This window comes from Notolepis coatsorum (assembly GCF_963971535.1).
Source record: "Notolepis coatsorum genome assembly, chromosome: 18".
NCBI lineage: Eukaryota > Metazoa > Chordata > Actinopteri > Aulopiformes > Paralepididae > Notolepis > Notolepis coatsorum.
Genome location: NC_140182.1, coordinates 26703091 through 26722949, shown reverse-complemented (window position 1 = coordinate 26722949; position 19859 = coordinate 26703091). Strand labels below are relative to the sequence as shown.

General features: G+C 42.2%; 1 protein-coding gene across 1 annotated transcript; it reads left to right on the top strand.

Moving 5' to 3' along the window:
- Positions 1 to 9976: 9976 nt before the first annotated feature.
- On the top strand, positions 9977 to 11323 carry LOC311245292 (zinc finger protein RFP-like; the record flags this gene model as incomplete). The annotated part of the gene is made up of 1 exon (XM_084335128.1): positions 9977 to 11323. The coding sequence occupies one exon, from the start codon at positions 9977 to 9979 to the stop codon at positions 11321 to 11323; it is 1347 nt and encodes a 448-aa protein (XP_084191254.1).
- Positions 11324 to 19859: the final 8536 nt, after the last annotated feature.

Sequence of the window (19859 nt, the reverse complement as noted above, 5' to 3'; positions counted from 1 at the left end):
GTTTCCAGGCTTAGAGCTCCATCTTGTGGCTTTTCGGTGAATTACAGTCACAGTAGATTCTACCAGATCGGTTCTAGTCCTGTTGAGCTAAACACAGAGATGAGAGGAAGATCACTACCTTCTTTTTATCATCATGATAAATGTTTATTGTTTTACTTTATTTAACCAGGCAGGTCAATTAAGAACAAATTTGTGAAAAAAAGGAGCTTGAACCAGAACAATATTGAACACCAAATGATACATACATCACAATACAAACATCACAATTAGTGCTGTCAAACGATTAAAATATTTAACTCGATTAATCGCATGATTGTCCATAGTTAACTCGCGATTAATCGCAAATTAATCGCATTTTTATTTTTAATTTTTTTTTACCTTAAACAGATCTTTTTCAAGTTCCAAGTTTTAATACTCTTATCAACATGAGAGTCAACAAATGCTTGTTTTATGCAGCCATTTAACACAAAAGGATGACCCTCATGCATTGCAAATTTGCATCAAATTCAAAACAGAGTGATGCACAAAATAACTTAAAAGAAAATAATAATTTAAAACAATGAATAAAGTGTGCATGAAATAATAGGGGAAAGAAAACGTTAGGAACTTGTTACATTCACACACACAAGGGCTGATTAATCACACACCCCCCTCTCTCCCTCACACACTCTCCCAGCTCTTTTTCTCTTTTGCCCCTTCCACATCTCTCACCCCCCTCTCTCTCTATATCTCACACACACACACACACACACACACACACACACACACACACACACACACACACACACACACACACACACACACACACACACACACACACACACACACACACACACACACACACACACACACACACACACACACACAATTCAGAAACAAACATAGTATCAATGAGAGCATCAATAATACACCTGAGTGAAGTCTAGTAAAAAAAAAAAAAAAAAAAAATTTAGTTAATCTTGAGTTAAAAAAATTAGTGGCATTAATAGAATCGGGAGTTAACGCGATATTAACGCGATATATTTGACAGCCTTAATCACAATACATACATCACAATACATGTTTACAGATGTGTTTAAGTCACAATGATATGTGGAATAGAGAGCATTTTTATGTCATACATGCAGACTACCGTTACATTATGAATTGAAACATTGAGAACATTTACAACAAGCGGTGCAGGGGTAAGGCTAAGAGAATCATCAAGGACTCCAGCCACCCGAACAACTGCCTCTTTGAACTGAGGCAAGCGATACCGGAGTCTCAAGGCAAGCACAGAAAGACTCAGAAGAAGCTTCTATCCTCAGGCCATCAGGCTGCTCAACGAACAATAAACACTATACAACAACCATCAAATGCACACAGCACACACTCACTTTAAACAAACAACACACTGCAGCACCCACCCTCCACACTTTAGATCACATAAACACACTTTATATTTATTGATAAAGGATTTGCACTACAACTCGTACACCTTACTGTAAATTGTACCTAAATTGTACCTCATCCCATTTCTGCTTTGCACTATATAGTATTGTATATTAGTACACTGCATAGTATATTGTATATTATATGGTAACTCAGTTACATCTATTCTGCATCGAACATTGTACATATGTCTATACTGAACACTGTGACCTCATTTTTTACTTCTAATTTACATGCTATACTATGTTATTTCGTACTTATCTTGTCTAGCACAGTCTCTGGAGCGTAACAGTAAGAAGCATTTTGTATAAAAGTATTCTGTACTTCTGTATGACAACTATTAAAGAAACTTGAAACTTGAAAATGGGGGACCCTGATGTAAACAAGACGACAGTCTTTCTCTGCTCTGCATCCCTGACCCCTTAACACAATCGCGGCCACTGCTATGAGTCTAATTATTCTCAAGAGGACCGGGAAATGTAAACAGACGTGGGGCTGTTTGTAGAGCTAAATCTATACTTTATAGTATTGCTATCTGTCCATTCTCATTGTCAATTGAGTCCATAAACCGTCCCTTCAAAATGGCTTAAAGAAAAAAAAATCATCAATAGGTTCTCATTTTATAGCGCCGTGAATATAAGCGTTATACCGGATTTGGTCTAGTATTTTTCCTGGAAGCCGAGATACAGGGCTAATAGCTAATAACGTTAAATCCAATGGCATTTCGGTTATAGATACGCTCCAGTTAAAACTCAAACTGCATATGATCGTTACGATCCTCACGCATGTATGCATGAAAGGGGGGGGGGGGGGGGGCGGGGGACGTTGTTTCTGATTATCGATTACCAATAACCGCGTTAGCCTCATTAGCATAATAGGCTGAACGCCTGGATGGCTATCAAAGCAAGGCCCGATCGGGATGTACTTTACTTGAAAAAGATCTTACCGTGGTCCGGTGGGATGTCCCCGAGCATTTCCCCGTTATCGATCGCCATCTGGTAGATCGATATGTCCATTGGCTGATGATAAATCCCCTTATTGCATGGTGAAATCTGCGATCCGAAACGTAATCCAAGCTACAGGCTACACATCTAGAATCCTGCTAACTGAAATCTCCATTGAAAGTAAAAAAAAAAAAAAAAAAGACTGATCCGTTCTGCCACAGGGCACACTGCATTATCGCGATAGTGCCCCTAAGAGGATCTGGCCGGTATTGAACCTTCTCGAATTCATAGAGTAGGGTAAATCTGCAGTGCCGCTCGGCGACCTTGAATAGGTTATTAAAATGGAATAAAAGCAATAACAACTTCCCACGGATTTATCCGTGCTTCTGTCCACAACGCATGGATTCGAAACATGGATAATTACGTGGCCCATCCCGAATGTGTTAAAGGGGAACTATTTGACTATTTCTTTCACTATTTGGGCACTTTTACACAATTCCTCTGAGTCTATGGAACACCTCTGTAAGGTTTTTTTCAAAAAAATTCATTGTTTTGTATTTCTAATCAAGTACTCAAAAATAGCATTTTTCTACCTCAAGATCTTAAGCCGTTTTGAGGCTGGGCTCCAACCACTGTGTGGCCTGGTGCCAACTGCCACATCAACTGTCACATTATTATGCAGCTGAGAAATCTCTGACATCACGGATATGCACATTTTCAGATGACTCAGTTCAGTGAGGGTGAATATTGTGAGAGGAGAATTGGAAGAATACGCCAACATGAGAATTAGAGACATAGATCCTATTAATATAAGTCCACATAGCTAGGAAACAATGCTAAACACTGAAAAAGGCCATTTATAAGATAGTTCCCCTTTAACAATTGTGTGTATTGAGCTGTACTGTACTGTACTGTACCCATTCTGCAATCTGTTAATTAAAATGTTCAATCAATCAATCAATCAATCACATTACATGCTTATTCCATGTACTGTATTTGTGATTGATTGTACATGGACTTCATTCCAAATAATTGACTAAACTTAACTGTTGCATATTTAACTCTGTTGAAACGACATATTTAACTCCTAAATCGGGCGACAGTGGCTCAGGAGGTAGAGCGGTCATCTGGTAGTCGGAAGGTTCCTGGTTCGATTCCCGCTCCTCCCGGGCAGCATGTCGAAGTGTCCTTGAGAAAGACACTTAACCCCTAATTGCTACCCATTTGCCGGTTGGCACCTTGCATGGTTGCCTCCGTCATGTGTGAGTGAATGGGTGAATGTGAGGAGCAAAATTGTAAAGCGCTATATAAAATGCACCATTGGCGGCTACGTGGTGCAGTGGGCAAGGCGCTCACCACGAATACTGGAGACGCTGGGTTCGCCTGTTCAAGCCCAGCGCTCCACATTGCTTTCAGTTTAGCTGGTCGTCCGTACTAATACACATTGGCAGTATTAGGGGGTGGGAAACTGATGGGTGGGGATCGGGAGTTGTGGACAGCGACTCCCACAGGTCGGTTGGTGCGCCTGCGCAGTAGAATCAGGAAGCGATGGGGGCGGCGCCCCTCCAAAGCGCAGACCCCTGACGCTGAAAGATCGCGCCGCGCAGGTGAAAAGATGCGACTGCTTTTACCTCGAGTATCGGAGGGGACTCGTGCTATGTATGACTTAGTCCACATTGCAGCCGGCTTGTGGGAGGCAAGAAACAGCGTTCAAGACAGGGGAGCGTTGAATTGGATGATACGAAATTGGGATGGGAGAAAAATAGAAAATGGGAGAAAAAGTGGATAAAAAAAATGCACCCAAGGGACCCGTGTCGATGGGGGCCCGGCTACGGGCGCAGCGGCCTAAGATATGGGGGGCGCCAATGGGCTCAACTCAGGGGGGGGGGGGGGGAGAGTCGGGGGTGGGGGGTCAGCGTTTATGCGGTTTGACCCGGGAGAGTGGGATCCCGTGGGTTGTGGGTTGGTTGTGCGTGGGGTGGGGGGCTTGGTGGCATGGGAGGTAGCGGGCTTGGCTCGGTGGGGGGGAGTATTGCCCCTTGCCCCTCTACTGGGTCGGGCCCAATCAGATTCAAGATGCCCGTGTCGCTGAGTGCTGGACCCCGCGTGGGACGGACCTGGGATGTGGGGGAGCCCGGTTTCTAGGGGGGGAGGGTGGGAGGAGGGGGGTTCCTCTTGCGGGGGTCTGGGAGGATGAGCGCAGCCGAGTTCAAGGGGCCCACATCATTGTACTGTTGTGTTATTGATGTTATTGTATATGTTTTGTTGTATGTCTATAAATGTTCAATAAAAATTTAAGTTTAAAAAAAAAAAATTCACCATTTACCATTTAACTGTTTAAACTGCATTTTTTTTTACTTCTAACTGTTTCAACTGCATTTAACTCCTAACTGTTTAAACACCATATATATTCATATAACTAACTCTTGTTTAAACTGCACCGCACAGGGGGATATAGATCAAAGGGTTTTAGTTATCATTTTCACAACAACAGCAGGTCCAACATTTTGGGTAATTTTACATCAACATACCTTCTGTTAAAATATGCAACAAGATTGAAAAAATTACGCTTTTCATTGAACTGAATCTTTAAGTTGTTTTAGGGGCGGGTTCTGTAAATACTCCAATCATTGGGCAAACAACTGTGAGGAGGGAGGGGCTTAGTGACGTCACTTTGCAGAAATGAAACTGAAAGTCCCTGAAAAGCCGAAACACGCAGCAGAAATCTTTACAAAGAGAGTTTCACCAAACTTTCCGGGGGCCTGTTTACACGTGTGAAGAATAGAACCATTAAAAGGTGAGTAGGATTTGATTGAGAAGGAAATACAAAAATGTAATAAGAATATAGGAATCCGTTTTACATGAATTTACACACCCAAACCTCTGTCCTATTTAATGGCATGCACTTTGATGGTACCAAGCAATACTAGCAGGAATGAGTGTATTCTTGTTCATTTTGACCTCATCAATTTACGTTTAACTTTATTTGCACTGTGTCCAACTTATTCTAACTATTTGGTGAGACAAGCGCCTCTGTGGCGCGGGGCTGGAGCAGGAGGGAGACATGATTAGCAGCTGGAGTCGTGTCTGGCGTCATTATGGCCAATCGAAGAACAACATGCGCCTGGTTGATTGATTGATTGAAACGTTTATTAACAGATTGCAGAATGGGTACAGTACAGTACAGCTCAATACATACAATTGTTAAGGGGATGCAGACCAGAGAAAGACTTTCGTCTTGTTTACATCAGGGTCCCCCATTTTCAATTCATCATATGAGTCTGACACACACGGTACCGTACACACATACAGATAGACAGTACTGCTACATCTATACATTTATGACATACCAGATTTGCAAATACAGTACTGTTTGTGATACTAAAAAATTCCAGAAAAAGAGTGTATATACATTTGACATAGAAACTGTACATTGGAGGAGGTTGGGTAGGTGGGGTGGGGCTGTACATTGGAGGTGGGGGGGGGGGGCACTGTACACTGTACATTGGAATACTGACATACATTTGACATAGAAACTGTACATTGGAGGAGGTTGGGTAGGTGGAGTGGGGTTGGGTGGGGCTGTACATTGGAGGTGGGGGCGGGGGGTTGGGTAGGGGGGGGGGGCACTGTACATTGGAATACTGACAAGGCCATACTTGGTCTTTACTGTACAGCTGGGTTAGGACATTTGTAGGGGCCAGTTTCGAATTGCAGTCTCCCGTAGGTGTTCTTTGAGAGTGTTTTTGAAAGTGGGTAGTGATTCACATTCCTTTACAGCTTTGGGTAGGGCGTTCCACATTGATGTGGCATAATTGCGAAACGTGTTTAGTCCCTTGTTTGAGCCGAATCTGGGTTTTACATGATTTGTGGAGCTCCCTCTGGTGTTGTGATCGTGGTATTCACTGACCTTTGGGAAGTATTTTGACATGTACATGGGTACCTTGGTCGTGTAGTCACTGTAGTGTATCTTGTAGACCAGGCCCATTGCAAGTTGCTGTACTCTGTCTGTCGTCTACTCTAAGCCATCCTAGGTTGGCAAAGTGGGCAGGGGTGAGGTGGGTTCTAGGAGTCCGGTCAAGCAGTAGTCTGACTAGTTTGTTTTGAGATGTTTGTAATTTGGTTTTTAGTGCCTTTGAGGTGCAAGCATAGTCGTAGTACCCTTGAATGAGTGCTCCTGCCAGAGACTTCAGGGTATTCTTGTTTACCAGAGAGGAGATCCGGTACAAGAAACAAGTTTGTTGGTTGACCTTTTTTATTACATTGGATGCCATTTTGTCACAGGAAAGATTAGAAAGGTATATAGGAATAATTTCCACCGAGGACAAAGAGATCCAATATTAAGCCTCATCATCCATTTATGAATGAATATAGATCATGTATTTTCCTGTATGTGTCCATATAGCCTACACCTATTGAAATCTCAATTTTTTTTCATCCGGTTTATCCCTAAACAATCAATCCATGCCAAAGCTAGATTTGTAAAAGGTGTATACTGTGCCATCAAGTGGACAATAAATGTAGAACAGGCTGCGTGATTATAATGATACCATGGCTTTGGTGTGTGAAGCTTTGATGTGATGATGATGCCATTCAATAAACAAATAATATTGTGTCTGTTTTTCTGACGGCATGATAGCAGGGACAGAGGAGAAGTGCTTGTGTTACTACAACATTCTATTCTTTAATATAGTGTGTTTTTCTATGATGGCAGGGACAAGCTTCATTCATTTTTATTCAGAAAAAGCAACTCAAAATCGACATGCCATCCTGCATTTGGATCATACAGATGTGATCAGATTAGGCACAGCAAGTTAGACATTACAGCAAGTTTATATGTAACGGAGATGATATGGTCACCTTTTTTGCGTTGTGTTTAACTTTCTTCGATGCCCCGAGGGAGTTTAGAACCCGGGTCTGCCGCGACACGGGCGACAGGCGATAGCACAGACCGCTACACCAAGGTGAATTCACACTTAATGACGTGTAAAGTGTGTCTTTTTAAGTGGAGTGAGTTTAACTCACAGTACCGCTACTCGCCAGTCACTTCACAACGCTTGAAGTCCATCGTGACTGACAGTGGCTCGCGCTACCATCTGTTATATATATGTTGGGATTATTAGGATACACATTTATTTGTCTTTCCCAGTACTCCACGGGATTCTCCAACGCAAAGAAACTCGTAATGAATTCCTATGTCGACACATTGTGTTGCGCACCAACCCCGAAGCCATTTCCTGAATCAGTGACGCGGACCGAGGCTTCGGACGTCATCACATACGTCACCTGATACACGCCTCGATACACGCTCCACTTAAATATGCCTGGATTACTTGACACAAGCATTGATGCCTCGCTTCAAACGTCACATCACTAGTCAGGGGAGTGTCATGGTTTCTCCATAGAGCTCCGTTATACTGTTAGTCAGGGGAGTGCGAGTGTCATGGTTTCTCCATAGAGCTCCATTATACTTTTAGTCAGGGGAGTGTCATGGTTTCTCCATAGAGCTCCATTATACTTTTAGTCAGGGGAGTGTCATGGTTTCTCCATAGAGCTCCATTATACTGTTAGTCAGGGGAGTGTCATGGTTTCTCCATAGAGCCCCATCGTACTTTTTTTGCGCAGCAGGTCCGGGGTAACTTAGTCACATGACTCAGTTGGTATTGCCGATTGGCTCGAACACGGTATGTTTATAAACAAGAAACGCATATTCCTTGATGAATTGAAAATGGGGGACCCCGTTGTAAACAAGACGAAAGTCTTTTTCTGGTCTGCATCCTCTTAGCAGTTGTTTTGTATTGTGCCCATTCTGCAATCTGTTAATAACGTTTTCAATCAATAGGTCTACTACTCTCAATCAGATTTCCACTAGAACGAGAGGTATTTATTCTAGTCACTGTCCTCACAAGTGTCTCTCTTCTAGTGTATTGTCCTCATAGATGATGATTTCCATGATGTTTTCACGATTCTGATCCATGGACGAATTCAATAACCACAAGTGTAAAAGTGAAATAGCTTGTTGTGATTATACGGTTAAAAGGCTGCATTGAAGGATTTACATCAAATTGGGATGAAATGGATCGTCTAACATCCATGAAAAGGGTTTGTCGGATGTCTCTGTGTTGTCACCTAGACCAGTGGTTCTCAACTGGTCTAGCCTCGGGACCCAACATTTTGAACCACTATGATTTATGTAAAAAAATAAAATTTGCAGTAATACGCAATCTTTCAAAACATGAAATAAACACAAAAGTGCAACTATTGCTAAAAACCCAATGAAATAAAATAATAATAAATAATATATGCTTCTTAGCAGATTTCTTAGCTTAACATAACAGACCTAAATTTGGGGGAACTAATGGGATAATTGGGGTTGCAACAAAAGTGCAACTAGGGCTAAAACCCAATGAAATAAAAGAATAATAAATAATATGCTTCTTAGCAGATTTCTTAGCTTAACATAACATACCTAAGTTTGGGGGAACTAATGGGATAACTGGGGTTGCAACAAAAGTGCAACTAGGGGTACAAACCAAATGAAATAAAATAATAATAAATAATAATTATGCTTCTTAGCAGACTTCTTAGCTTAACATAACATACCTAAGTTTGGGGGAACTAATGGGATAACTGGGGTTGCAACAAAAGTGCAACTAGGGGTACAAACCAAATGAAATAAAATAATAATAAATAATATGCTTCTTCTTAGCAGATTTCTTAGCTTAACATAACAGACCTACGTTTGGGGGAACTAATGGGATAACTGGGGTTGCAACAAAAGTGCAATTAGGGCTAAAAACACAATGAAAAAATAAATAATAATAATAATAATAATAATAAATAATATATCCTTCTTAGCAGACTTCTTAGCTTAACATGCAGGGAACTAATGGGATAACTGGGGATGTTTTTTGCTCCTGACAAGAGTCTCAAAGTCTGGGGTGATGGTAGACAAAGCAACTCTGAGGTCATGCTCAATGTCCAATCTGTTCCTCCACTTTGTCTTCAGCTGGATCAGAGCTGAGAAGCCACTTTCACAAAGATAGGTAGTGCAAAAAAAAAATTATATAAAGATTTTTTTTTTTACTTTTCTTCATTTTTTTTTACACACACATCCGTGACCCACTCAAAATGGCCCCGCGAGTCGCGACCCACCAGTGAAAATAGCACAGAGCACCAGCATCTGTTAGTAGACGTGGTCTGGCCTGGTTTCGTGCTAAAACTGTACTGAGCCAGCGGATCTGTATTGAACTATAATAGATTGAACATCTTCCATAAGCCTTGTGCTTCACTAAAATAGAGCCCTATGTGTTTGAACACAGTGAATGGTTGCTGGCAGCTATACTGTATTTATCATTTGTTTTTCTTTGTTCACAGTTATGGCCAGTTCCAGTCTCAGTTCCAGTCTGTCAGAGGATCAGTTCCAGTGTTCCATCTGTCTAGATGTGTTCACTGACCCGGTCACCACCCCCTGTGGACACAACTTCTGTAAGACCTGTATCACGGGCTACTGGGATAGCAGTGACCGCTGCCTGTGTCCCATGTGTAAGAATGCCTTCGAGAGGCGACCGGATCTCAAAGTCAACACTTTATTCTCTGAAATGGCCGCTCACTGCGCTAAGGTTAATAAACTGGCTTCAGTTGAAGATGAAACCAAGCCTCCGGAGCGAAGTCATCTTGTTGAGTCTGGAGATGTTCCTTGTGATGTTTGTACTGAGAAAGGGGTCAAGGCTCTGAAGTCCTGCCTGGTGTGTCTGGCCTCTTTCTGTGAGAGTCACCTGCGGCCTCACCAGATCCTGGCTTCCTTCAAGAGACACAACCTGATTGATCCTGTGGAGAACCTGGAGGACAGGGTCTGTAAGAAGCACAAAAGGCCTCTGGAACTGTTCTGTAAGAACGACAAGATGTGCGTGTGTTTACTGTGCATTTTCTCTGACCACAAGACCCACACGACTGTACCCATTGAGGACGAGTGTGAAGAGAGGAAGGTAGAACTGGGAAACACAGAGTCACAAGTACAACACATGATCCGGGAGCGACAGGAGAAGGTTCGGAAGATCAGGAACTCTGTCGACCTTGGTGAGAGAAACGCATCAGAAATCATTAAGGCAGCTGAAAAGACCCAGAAGGCTTTAGAGAAACAGGCTGAAGAAATCATCAAAAAGCTTGAGGAGGAGATCAACATGTTACTGAGCAGGAGCTCAGAGCTGAAGATACTCTCACACACCGAGGACCAACTCCACCTCCTCAAGAGCTCTGCATCCCTCTGCACCCTCCCCACAACCCAGACCTTGACTGGAAGGAAGCTCCAGTTTGACCGAGGCCCCGTGGAGGCCGTGAGGAGAGCTTTGGAAAAGATGCAGAAGACGCTCTCTGAGACACTAGAGGCGATGGGAGTGAACACAGTGAGACAGTATGCTGTGGACGTGTCTCTGGACCGGGACACTGCTCATTTTGGACTCCTTCTCTCTGAGGACCGCAGACAAGTGAGACGGGGAGACTCCAAACAGGCTCTCTCCTGTAATCCCAAAAGATTTGAGAACCACGCGTTTGTCCTGGGGAAGGAAGGGTTCGTCTCTGGGAGATTTTACTATGAGGTCAAGGTGACTGGAAGCCTCTCCTGGGTGATAGGCATCGTCACAGAGTCCATTGAGAGGAAGAGCGGCATCACGTGGAAACCTTACAACGGGGTCTGGGTTGTGCGATTGCACAGTGGTGTGTATAAAGCTCATGCTGACCCTTCTGTCACCCTCTCCCTGACAGAGACACTTCAGACACTAGGGGTGTTTGTGGATTATGAGGCCAGAGACGTCTCATTTTACAACGCAGACACTGGAGCCAACATCTACAGCTTCAGTCGCTGCCCATTCTATGAGAAACTGTATCCGTTCTTCTGGACGGGAGACGGGAACCCGCTGACCCTCCGCCGAGTCAGTCAGACCGACTGAAGCAGTGATTTGACAAGGCAGATGAGTGGTGGCGGAGTGAGGGGAGTATGGTGTATGTTGGACTGTATGACCTGGACAATGAAAGACAGGGGAGGAAGCAGTAGGAGAGAAAGAGGAAGTGAAGATAGGGGGTGGTAACATTATTATGATTATTAATAAATAATATATGAATATGTGTATTATTAATAATCATATATATATTACTAATAATAATAACATCAACAATAGCATTAATAATATTGATATGATTATTAATAATACATTCGATTTGTGCGTTTCACAGTGCTCAAAGACTCTTTACAGAATGGGATAATACAACTGGGTCAAAACTCAAAAAGCAAAATTAGTGAATGTGGATTTGAGGCTGATTTAAAGAACAGTAGGGTGTTGGCAATTTTTTTTTCTTTTTATTGATTTAAAGGACGGTAGGGTGTTGGCAGGTGGGTTTTGATGCTATTTTAAAGGACGGTAGGGTGTTGGCACTTGGCAGGTGGGTTTTGATGCTGTTTTAAAGGACAGGGTGTTGGCAGGTGGGTTTTGAGGCTGATTTAAAGGATGGTAGGGTGTTGGTGTTGGTGTTGCTGATGTGAGGGGAGGGCATCCCAGAGGGAGGGGACAGCTGCTGCAAAGGCCCTGTTGCCCCAGGTCTGGAGCTTGGTCCTGATGGGAAGTAAGAGGTTGGTGTCAGCAGACCTGAAGAGACAGGTAGGGGTGTGATGGTGGAGGAGGTCAGAGAGGTAGAGGTGGTGGAGGAGGTCAGAGAGGTAGAGGAGGTGGTGGAGGAGGTCCGAGAGGTGGAGGAGGAGGAGGAGGTCAGAGAGGTGGAGGAGGTGGAGGAGGAGGTCAGAGAGCTAGAGGTGGAGGAGGAGGAGGTCAGAGAGGTAGAGTTGGTGGAGGAGGTCAGAGAGGTAGAGGTGGTGGAGGAGGTCAGAGAGGTAGAGGTGGTGGAGGAGGAGGTCAGAGAGGTAGAGGTGGTGGAGGAGGTCAGAGAGCTAGAGGTGGAGGAGGAGGTCAGAGAGGTAGAGGTGGAGGAGGAGGTCAGAGGTAGAGGTGGTGGAGGAGGTCAGAGAGCTAGAGGTGGTGGAGGAGGTCAGAGAGCTAGAGGTGGTGGAGGAGGTCAGAGAGTTAGAGGTGGAGGAGGAGGTCAGAGAGGTAGAGGTGGTGGAGGAGGAGGTCAGAGGTAGAGGTGGTGGAGGAGGAGGTCAGAGAGTTAGAGGTGGAGGAGGAGGTCAGAGAGTTAGAGGTGGAGGAGGAGGTCAGAGAGCTAGAGGTGGAGGAGGAGGTCAGAGCTAGAGGTGGTGGTGGAGGAGGTCAGAGAGGTAGAGGTGGTGGAGGAGGTCAGAGAGGTAGAGGTGGTGGAGGAGGTCAGAGAGGTAGAGGTGGTGGAGGAGGTCAGAGAGGTAGAAGTGGTGGAGGAGGTCAGAGGTAGAGGTGGAGGAGGAGGTCAGAGAGCTAGAGGTGGAGGAGGAGGTCAGAGCTAGAGGTGGTGGTGGAGGAGGTCAGAGGGGTGGAGGTGGCAGGCTGTTGAGGGCTTTGAAGGTGAAGTATTTACATACATTACATTGTTTGGGAACATATGATTGATAGGGGAACGTCACTCAAATCAAGAATTCCAATGTTATTTCTATGTCCTAGGAAAGTTCAATCAATATTTGTGAACATGCGCTACTCTCCCCCAAAGCCAGAAACCAGAGAAGTAAGACTCAACGTGTGACGTCATCAGGTATAAAGTCTGGAGCTGCTCCATAGACCGTGGAAGGAGACTGATTTTGTTATGTTGATTTTGTTATGTTTTTGTTATTGGACCAACGGGACCAATTATTTTTATATACCTAATTTTGTGTTTTCAGTATATGGTGATCTTTTTTTTTTTTTTTTTTTTTACCCTTTTCTTAAAATGTTTCTATTCATGTTCTCTTATGTTTGGTGATAGTTGGGTTTTTGATTGTTTAAGAATTAAAGCAATTCATCTCTAAAGCAACATTAAAGAATGGCTCCTAATATGTCAGAACCTTACAAACCACGTTCATTATACTAACTGATACTGAATCTGATTCTCTAGAAGCTCTGAGCTCAAACTACTGATGGACAAAGTGCATAAAGATGACTGCCTCCATTCCCTGTGGTTAGGGGTTCCATTCCCTGTGTAGTAGAGTAGAAGTAGAAAGCTTTATTGTCATTGCACCGCAGTACAACGAAATGTGTTTATGCAGCACCTAACAAATTATACACACTACCACACAACACATTCCATGTACCCATACACACACTACCATACATACATTAGTGTACCCACACACACACTACCATACATACATTAGTGTACCCATACACACACTAACATACATACATTAGTGTACCCATACACACACTAACATACATTAGTGTACCCACACACACACTACCATACATACATTAGTGTACCCATACACACACTAACATACATACATTAGTGTGCCCATACACACACTAACATACATACATTAGTGTACGGTACCCATACACACACTACCATACATTAGTGTACCCATACACACACTAACATACATACATTAGTGTACGGTACCCATACACACACTACCATACATTAGTGTACCCACACTCTGCTACACATGCACTTATTCACAAGAACAAAAATAATAAGCATTGCAAATCTTTTTTTTTTATTATTATTATTCGTACATGGAATTGTTACAGTCCAACAGTGTCTTCAGTAGTTCACTTAATATGATCCACTAAATTCCATGACCGAAAGGAACAGGAAGAAGAAAACTCTTATTGTACCTGCCCCTACATACATACAGTACACTGATAGACTGTTCATAGGGCAATGTTTACCAAACCAAACAAAATGTACATACTTATTTTGCAGAAATGAAAACATCAACACAATGACATTAACATAAATGAATACATTTTGTCTATCTGTTAGTTAAATTGCATATTTACTGAGGTTCATTCATTTATATACATTTGTCTATATACTGTGTATACTGTTGTATTATTCTATATTATACCTCTATATACTATATAATTGTATCATACAGTAGAGAAAAAGATATTGCACCTTAGTAGTCAATGACATTATTGCACATGTCCCAAACATCTGTCGTATTGCACAGACATGTATATATTATAGTGAGGTAGATGTCGTATTGCACAGACATGTATATATTATAGTGAGGTAGGTGTCGTATTGCACAGACATGTATATATTATAGTGAGGTAGATGTCGTATTGCACAGACATGTATATATTATAGTGAGGTAGATGTCGTATTGCACAGACATGTATATATTATAGTGAGGTAGATGTCGTGGCAATAGACAGATTGCCAGCTCCAGACAGTTGGCCACAAACCCATGCAAAGTCAATGGGGTCGAACTACTGTCTGCACAAGCTAAGTGAAGCTCACTGAAATCTACTCCACAGTGCAACACAGAATAGATCTCAGCAAGCTTCAGTTAGCTTGTACAGACAGGAGCTCGAGCTGCATTGATTTTATTTTATTTTTTTGTATTTTTTTTTTTGTGTTATTTTTTAAACAAACACATATACAAACATGACAACACACAATAAGATATACAAGCATTAGTTGTCAGTGCACATCCAATGAAATCACATTTTAGTTAATTGTCTTATATAGGATATACCCTTAATACCTGTTATCTAAAAACCTACACACATATGCTCCAGCTCATACCCCCCCCTTCCGGACCCCCCATTGGATAATCCATCCATTTTCCCTCGCTCCTAACCAGACATTACCATTATATGCTAGCTTTTATTTTCTCCACCACTTCTAACCACAATGTCATTTTGGATTCATTGAGACCCAAAATTCTTGCTGTAGATATTTCTTGATAGATCACATCGAGATATGTAATAATCCAGACCTTTCGGCACATTTTTTCCGGTTGGAACCATCGTGATGCTATCAGCTTTTTAGCCACTGTGATACCCGATAAAACCAATCTCTTTAGCTGTGGATGTACTGCACACTCAAAAACATCATTCAGCAGTAGTACAGAGGGGTGTACAGGTATATTCCAAGTTAAGAGATTTGATAGTTGCTGGGTCACCTCTTTCCAGAATATCTTAACTGGTGGGCAGTCCCAGTACATGTGCATAAATGTCCCCTCGTCCCCATTTGTACATAAGGAGCATTTGGAGTCTTGTATAAGACCCATTCTTTTCAGTCTTATAGGAGTCAAGTATGTCCTGTGAATATAGTTAAGATTGATTTGTTGATGGTCCGGCTTCCTTGATGTGAGTCGAATATTTGCCCAGGCTTCTTGCCAATCAAAATCACTTTCCAGGTCTGGTATATCCCTCCTCCAGACGGAGTCTAGGTGGAGGGTTTCATATGAGGACGTTAGTAATTGATGATAAAAATCTGAAACAAAACCTCTTGATGTCTCTCTTTCATAGAAGAATTTGTGGTATCTGTGGTGTACAATTGGTATATTTAATGGAACACCGTGAGCCTTCAAACATGCCAATAACTGTGCGTAAAAATAATGTGGACTTGGTGAGATTAAATTTTTTGCGTATTTCATTGAAACTACAAAAACCCTGTTTGTTGAAAACGTCTCCTAATGAGTGTATGCCTTGCTTTTCCCATCTAGGGAATCTTATAGGTTGTTTTCCTATCAAGAGTGCATTGTTATTGAATAAGGGAGTATGATTATGCCATTTATGTAGGGTAGAATATTTTTTTTGTGTTTCGCGCCATATCCGGATCGCATGAGTGATTATGGGGCCAAATTTCCGTTCGCATTGCTTAATTGGTAATTTGGTGTATACTATGCCCTTCAGCTTATGTGGAGCTACTATATTTTCTTCTAAATTTCTCCAGGATACTAATGCTTGGGGATCAAACCATGTTGTTAGTGGTCTTAAAGTGTACGCCTTAAAGTAGTGGTAGAAATCTGGAAATGCCATACCTCCGTCTGCTTTGTTTCTCTGTCCGGTGGATCTTTTTATACGTGGTGGTTTGTTATTCCAAATAAATTTGTATGTGGAGGAGTGTAATTCTTTCCAGTAACCCTTTGGAGGGTGTAACGGTAGCATTGAGCTGAAGAAGTTGATTCGTGCCTGTACTGAGTTTTTAAGTTTCGACCACCTGACAAGGTCGTATTTGATTTTGTTTTGGATTTTTATGTAATTGTGCTTCACCGTTTGGCTTATGGTGGGGAATATCTCAACTCCCAAACATCTAAATTGTTTTACCATCTGTATCTCTTTTGCTGCATTGACTTTGCATTGGTTTGTGGCCAACTGTCTGGAGCTGGTCTGAGGAACAGCATGGATTGTGCTGAGAAAGGACTCATTATTGCCAAGTAAGAAATGGAGCTAAGGTTCCAAAAATCTGAACTGTTCCTTTAAGATGAGATCTTTGTACATCTCCATGAGGACATTGTATAGTCAGCAGCACACAATGTATGAGAACAGACATGATTAATAAACAAATACATTAATTAAAGGGGAATTCCACCACAAAGCAACATTTTGAGGTGTAACTAATGAATTCTCTGTTGCCAAAGCGCTTTCTGCTCAGTAGCATCAGCCACGAAAGCTGCTCATCAGTTTGAGCTGTATGTCATGATGACAGGTAGCTCTACGTCTGTTTGAGCTGTATGTCATGATGACAGGTAGCTCTACGTCTGTTTGAGCTGTATGTCATGATGACACGTAGCTCTACGTCTGTTTGAGCTGTATGTCATGATGACACGTAGCTCTACGTCTGTTTGAGCTGTATGTCATGATGACACGTAGCTCTACGTCTGGTGGTTTATGTCTTGCTCAAGGACACTGCAACATGCTGACCGGGAGGAGCCGGAATCGAACAAGGAACCTTCCGATTACCAGACGACCGCTCTACTTGCTGAGCCTGTTGGCTGACACCACAACGTGTCTTGCTGTATAGTCCTTCGTAAAGCAGGAGGCTGATGCAGGTGCAGTGGTTTAGGTTCATGGCCTGTGAGCTGATTTTACTCTGTAACAAAGCAATGCGTCTACAAATACAAGACATCCAGAGTGGAATTCCCCCTTTAAGAAGATAAAATGTGATATGAATCTAGTATAGAGTGCAGACGCAGAACACAGCAAAGTCATCTTGGACAGTTCTTTTTTATTAGTGATGTCACACGTAACATCACATAAATATACTGCTCATATAACATCAATATCATCAAAGCACATGTTGTAAGTTATGAGGTAACGGTGCAGTGGTTAACTGGTACATCTCAGACAGACAGATCAGTTGTTAACTGGTACATCTCAGACAGACAGATCAGTTGTTAACTGGTACATCTCAGACAGACAGATCAGTTGTTAACTGGTACATCTCAGACAGACAGATCAGTGGTTAACTGGTACATCTCAGACAGTCAGATCAGTGGTTAACTGGTACATCTCAGACAGACGAGGAAATTCAAATCAGTGGTTAACTGGTACATCTCAGACAAACAACATTCAGATCAGTGGTTAACTGGTGAATGAAAACTTTATTTAACAGATTGCAGAATGGGTACAATACAGTACGGCTCAATACATACAATTGTTAAGGGGATGCAGACCAGAGAAAGACGTTTGTCTTGTTTACATCAGGGTCCCCCATTTTCAATTCATAGTGACATTTATGACATACACAACATACATGACATTTATGGCATAGGGACATACAGGTATATAGTACTGTTACATTTGTGACATATATGATATGCAAATATACAGTACTGTTACCCATAGATCCTGACAGAGTATATACATATGATGGGGATGAGACTGTACATTAGGAGGGGGTGGGTGGGTGGGAGAGAAATATACATACGGTGGGGAGAGAATATATACATATACGGTGGGGAGGAGACTGTACATTAGGAGGGGGTGGGTGGGAGAGAAATATACATACAGTGGGGAGAGAATATATACATACGGTGGGGAGGAGACTCTCTATTAGGAGGGGGTGGGGGGGTTTGGACATTTACGGTGGCCAGTTTAGAATTGCAGCCTCCCGTAGGTGCTCTTTAAGAGCGGTTTTGAATGGATTCACATTCCTTTACAGCTTTGGGTAGGGCGTTCCACATTGATGTGGCATAATTGCGAAACGTGTTTAGTCCCTTGTTTGAGCCGAATCTGGGTTTAACATGATTTGTGGAGCTTCCTCTGGTGTTGTGGTCGTGGTATTCACTGACCTTTGGGAAGTATTTTGACATGTACATGGGTACCTTAGTCGTATCTTGTAGACCAGGCCCATTGCAAGTTGCTGTACTCTGTCGTCCCAGTGGTTCCCAAAGTCGGGGTCGCGACCCAAAGGTGGGCCGCGAGCAGCCACGGGAGGGCCGCGAGATGATTAAAAAAATAAATAAATTAAAAAAAACTCCAAAAAAAAAATTTTTTTTTATTTATTTTTTGTCAGGCCACTGAACTTAGAAGCAGGCCAGGACAGTGTTTCTAGTTGTATTCAAAAATTATATTCTATTGTATTCTAAAATGTGACTATATGGTTTTATATTAAAAACGAAAAATCAAAACGAAAACGAAAAATCTACTTATTTCAACGAACATTTCAAACTAAATAACAGATTATGCACATAAAACACTGAAAACAACCGAAGCAACAATAGTATTTTAATGATGCTATTATTATTATTATTATTATCATTATTATTTTGCAACAAGTTAGCCCTCTCATAAATAGCACATATAAATGAATAACTAACTTGAACTAACTTAATAGGATTGAAGTGATATTTGGCTTAAAAAATCGGTCGCCTGGCAAAAATAAAATTAAAAAAAGTCTGACGATGTGCATTGGGCCGCGGCTCTCTGACGCCTTATTTTCTGGGTCCCGGCCTGAAAAGTTTGGGAACCCCTGGTCTACTCTAAGCCATCCTAGGTTGTCAAAGTGGGCAGGGGTGAGGTGGGTTCTAGGAGTCAGGTCAAGCAGTAGTCTGACCAGTTTGTTTTGTGATGTTTGTAATCTTGTTTTAGCGCCTTTGAGGTGCTTTGGTACCATGAGGTGCAAGCATAGTCGTAGTACCCTTGAATGAGTGCTTCTGCCAGATTATTCAGGGTATTCTTGTTTACCAGAGAGGAGATCTGGTACAAGAATCTAGTTCGTTGGTTGACTTTTTTTATTACCTTGGATGCCATTTTGTCACAGGAAAGATTTGCCTCTAGGATGGACCCTATATGTATGTAATTTCATCTTTCCTTGTGACAATATTGTCACCCACTGTAACTGAGTAGCCGTCGGTCTTGCTGAGTTTGTTATTATTATGTTACATCTCAGACAGACAACATTCAGATCAGTGGTTAACTGGTACATCTCAGACAGACAACATTCAGATCAGTGGTTAACTGGTACATCTCAGACAGACAACATTCAGATCAGTGGTTAACTGGTACATCTCAGATAGACAACATTCAGATCAGTGGTTAACTGGTACATCTCAGACAAACAACATTCAGATCAGTGGTTAACTGGTACATCTCAGACAGACAAGGACATTCAGATCAGTGGTTAACT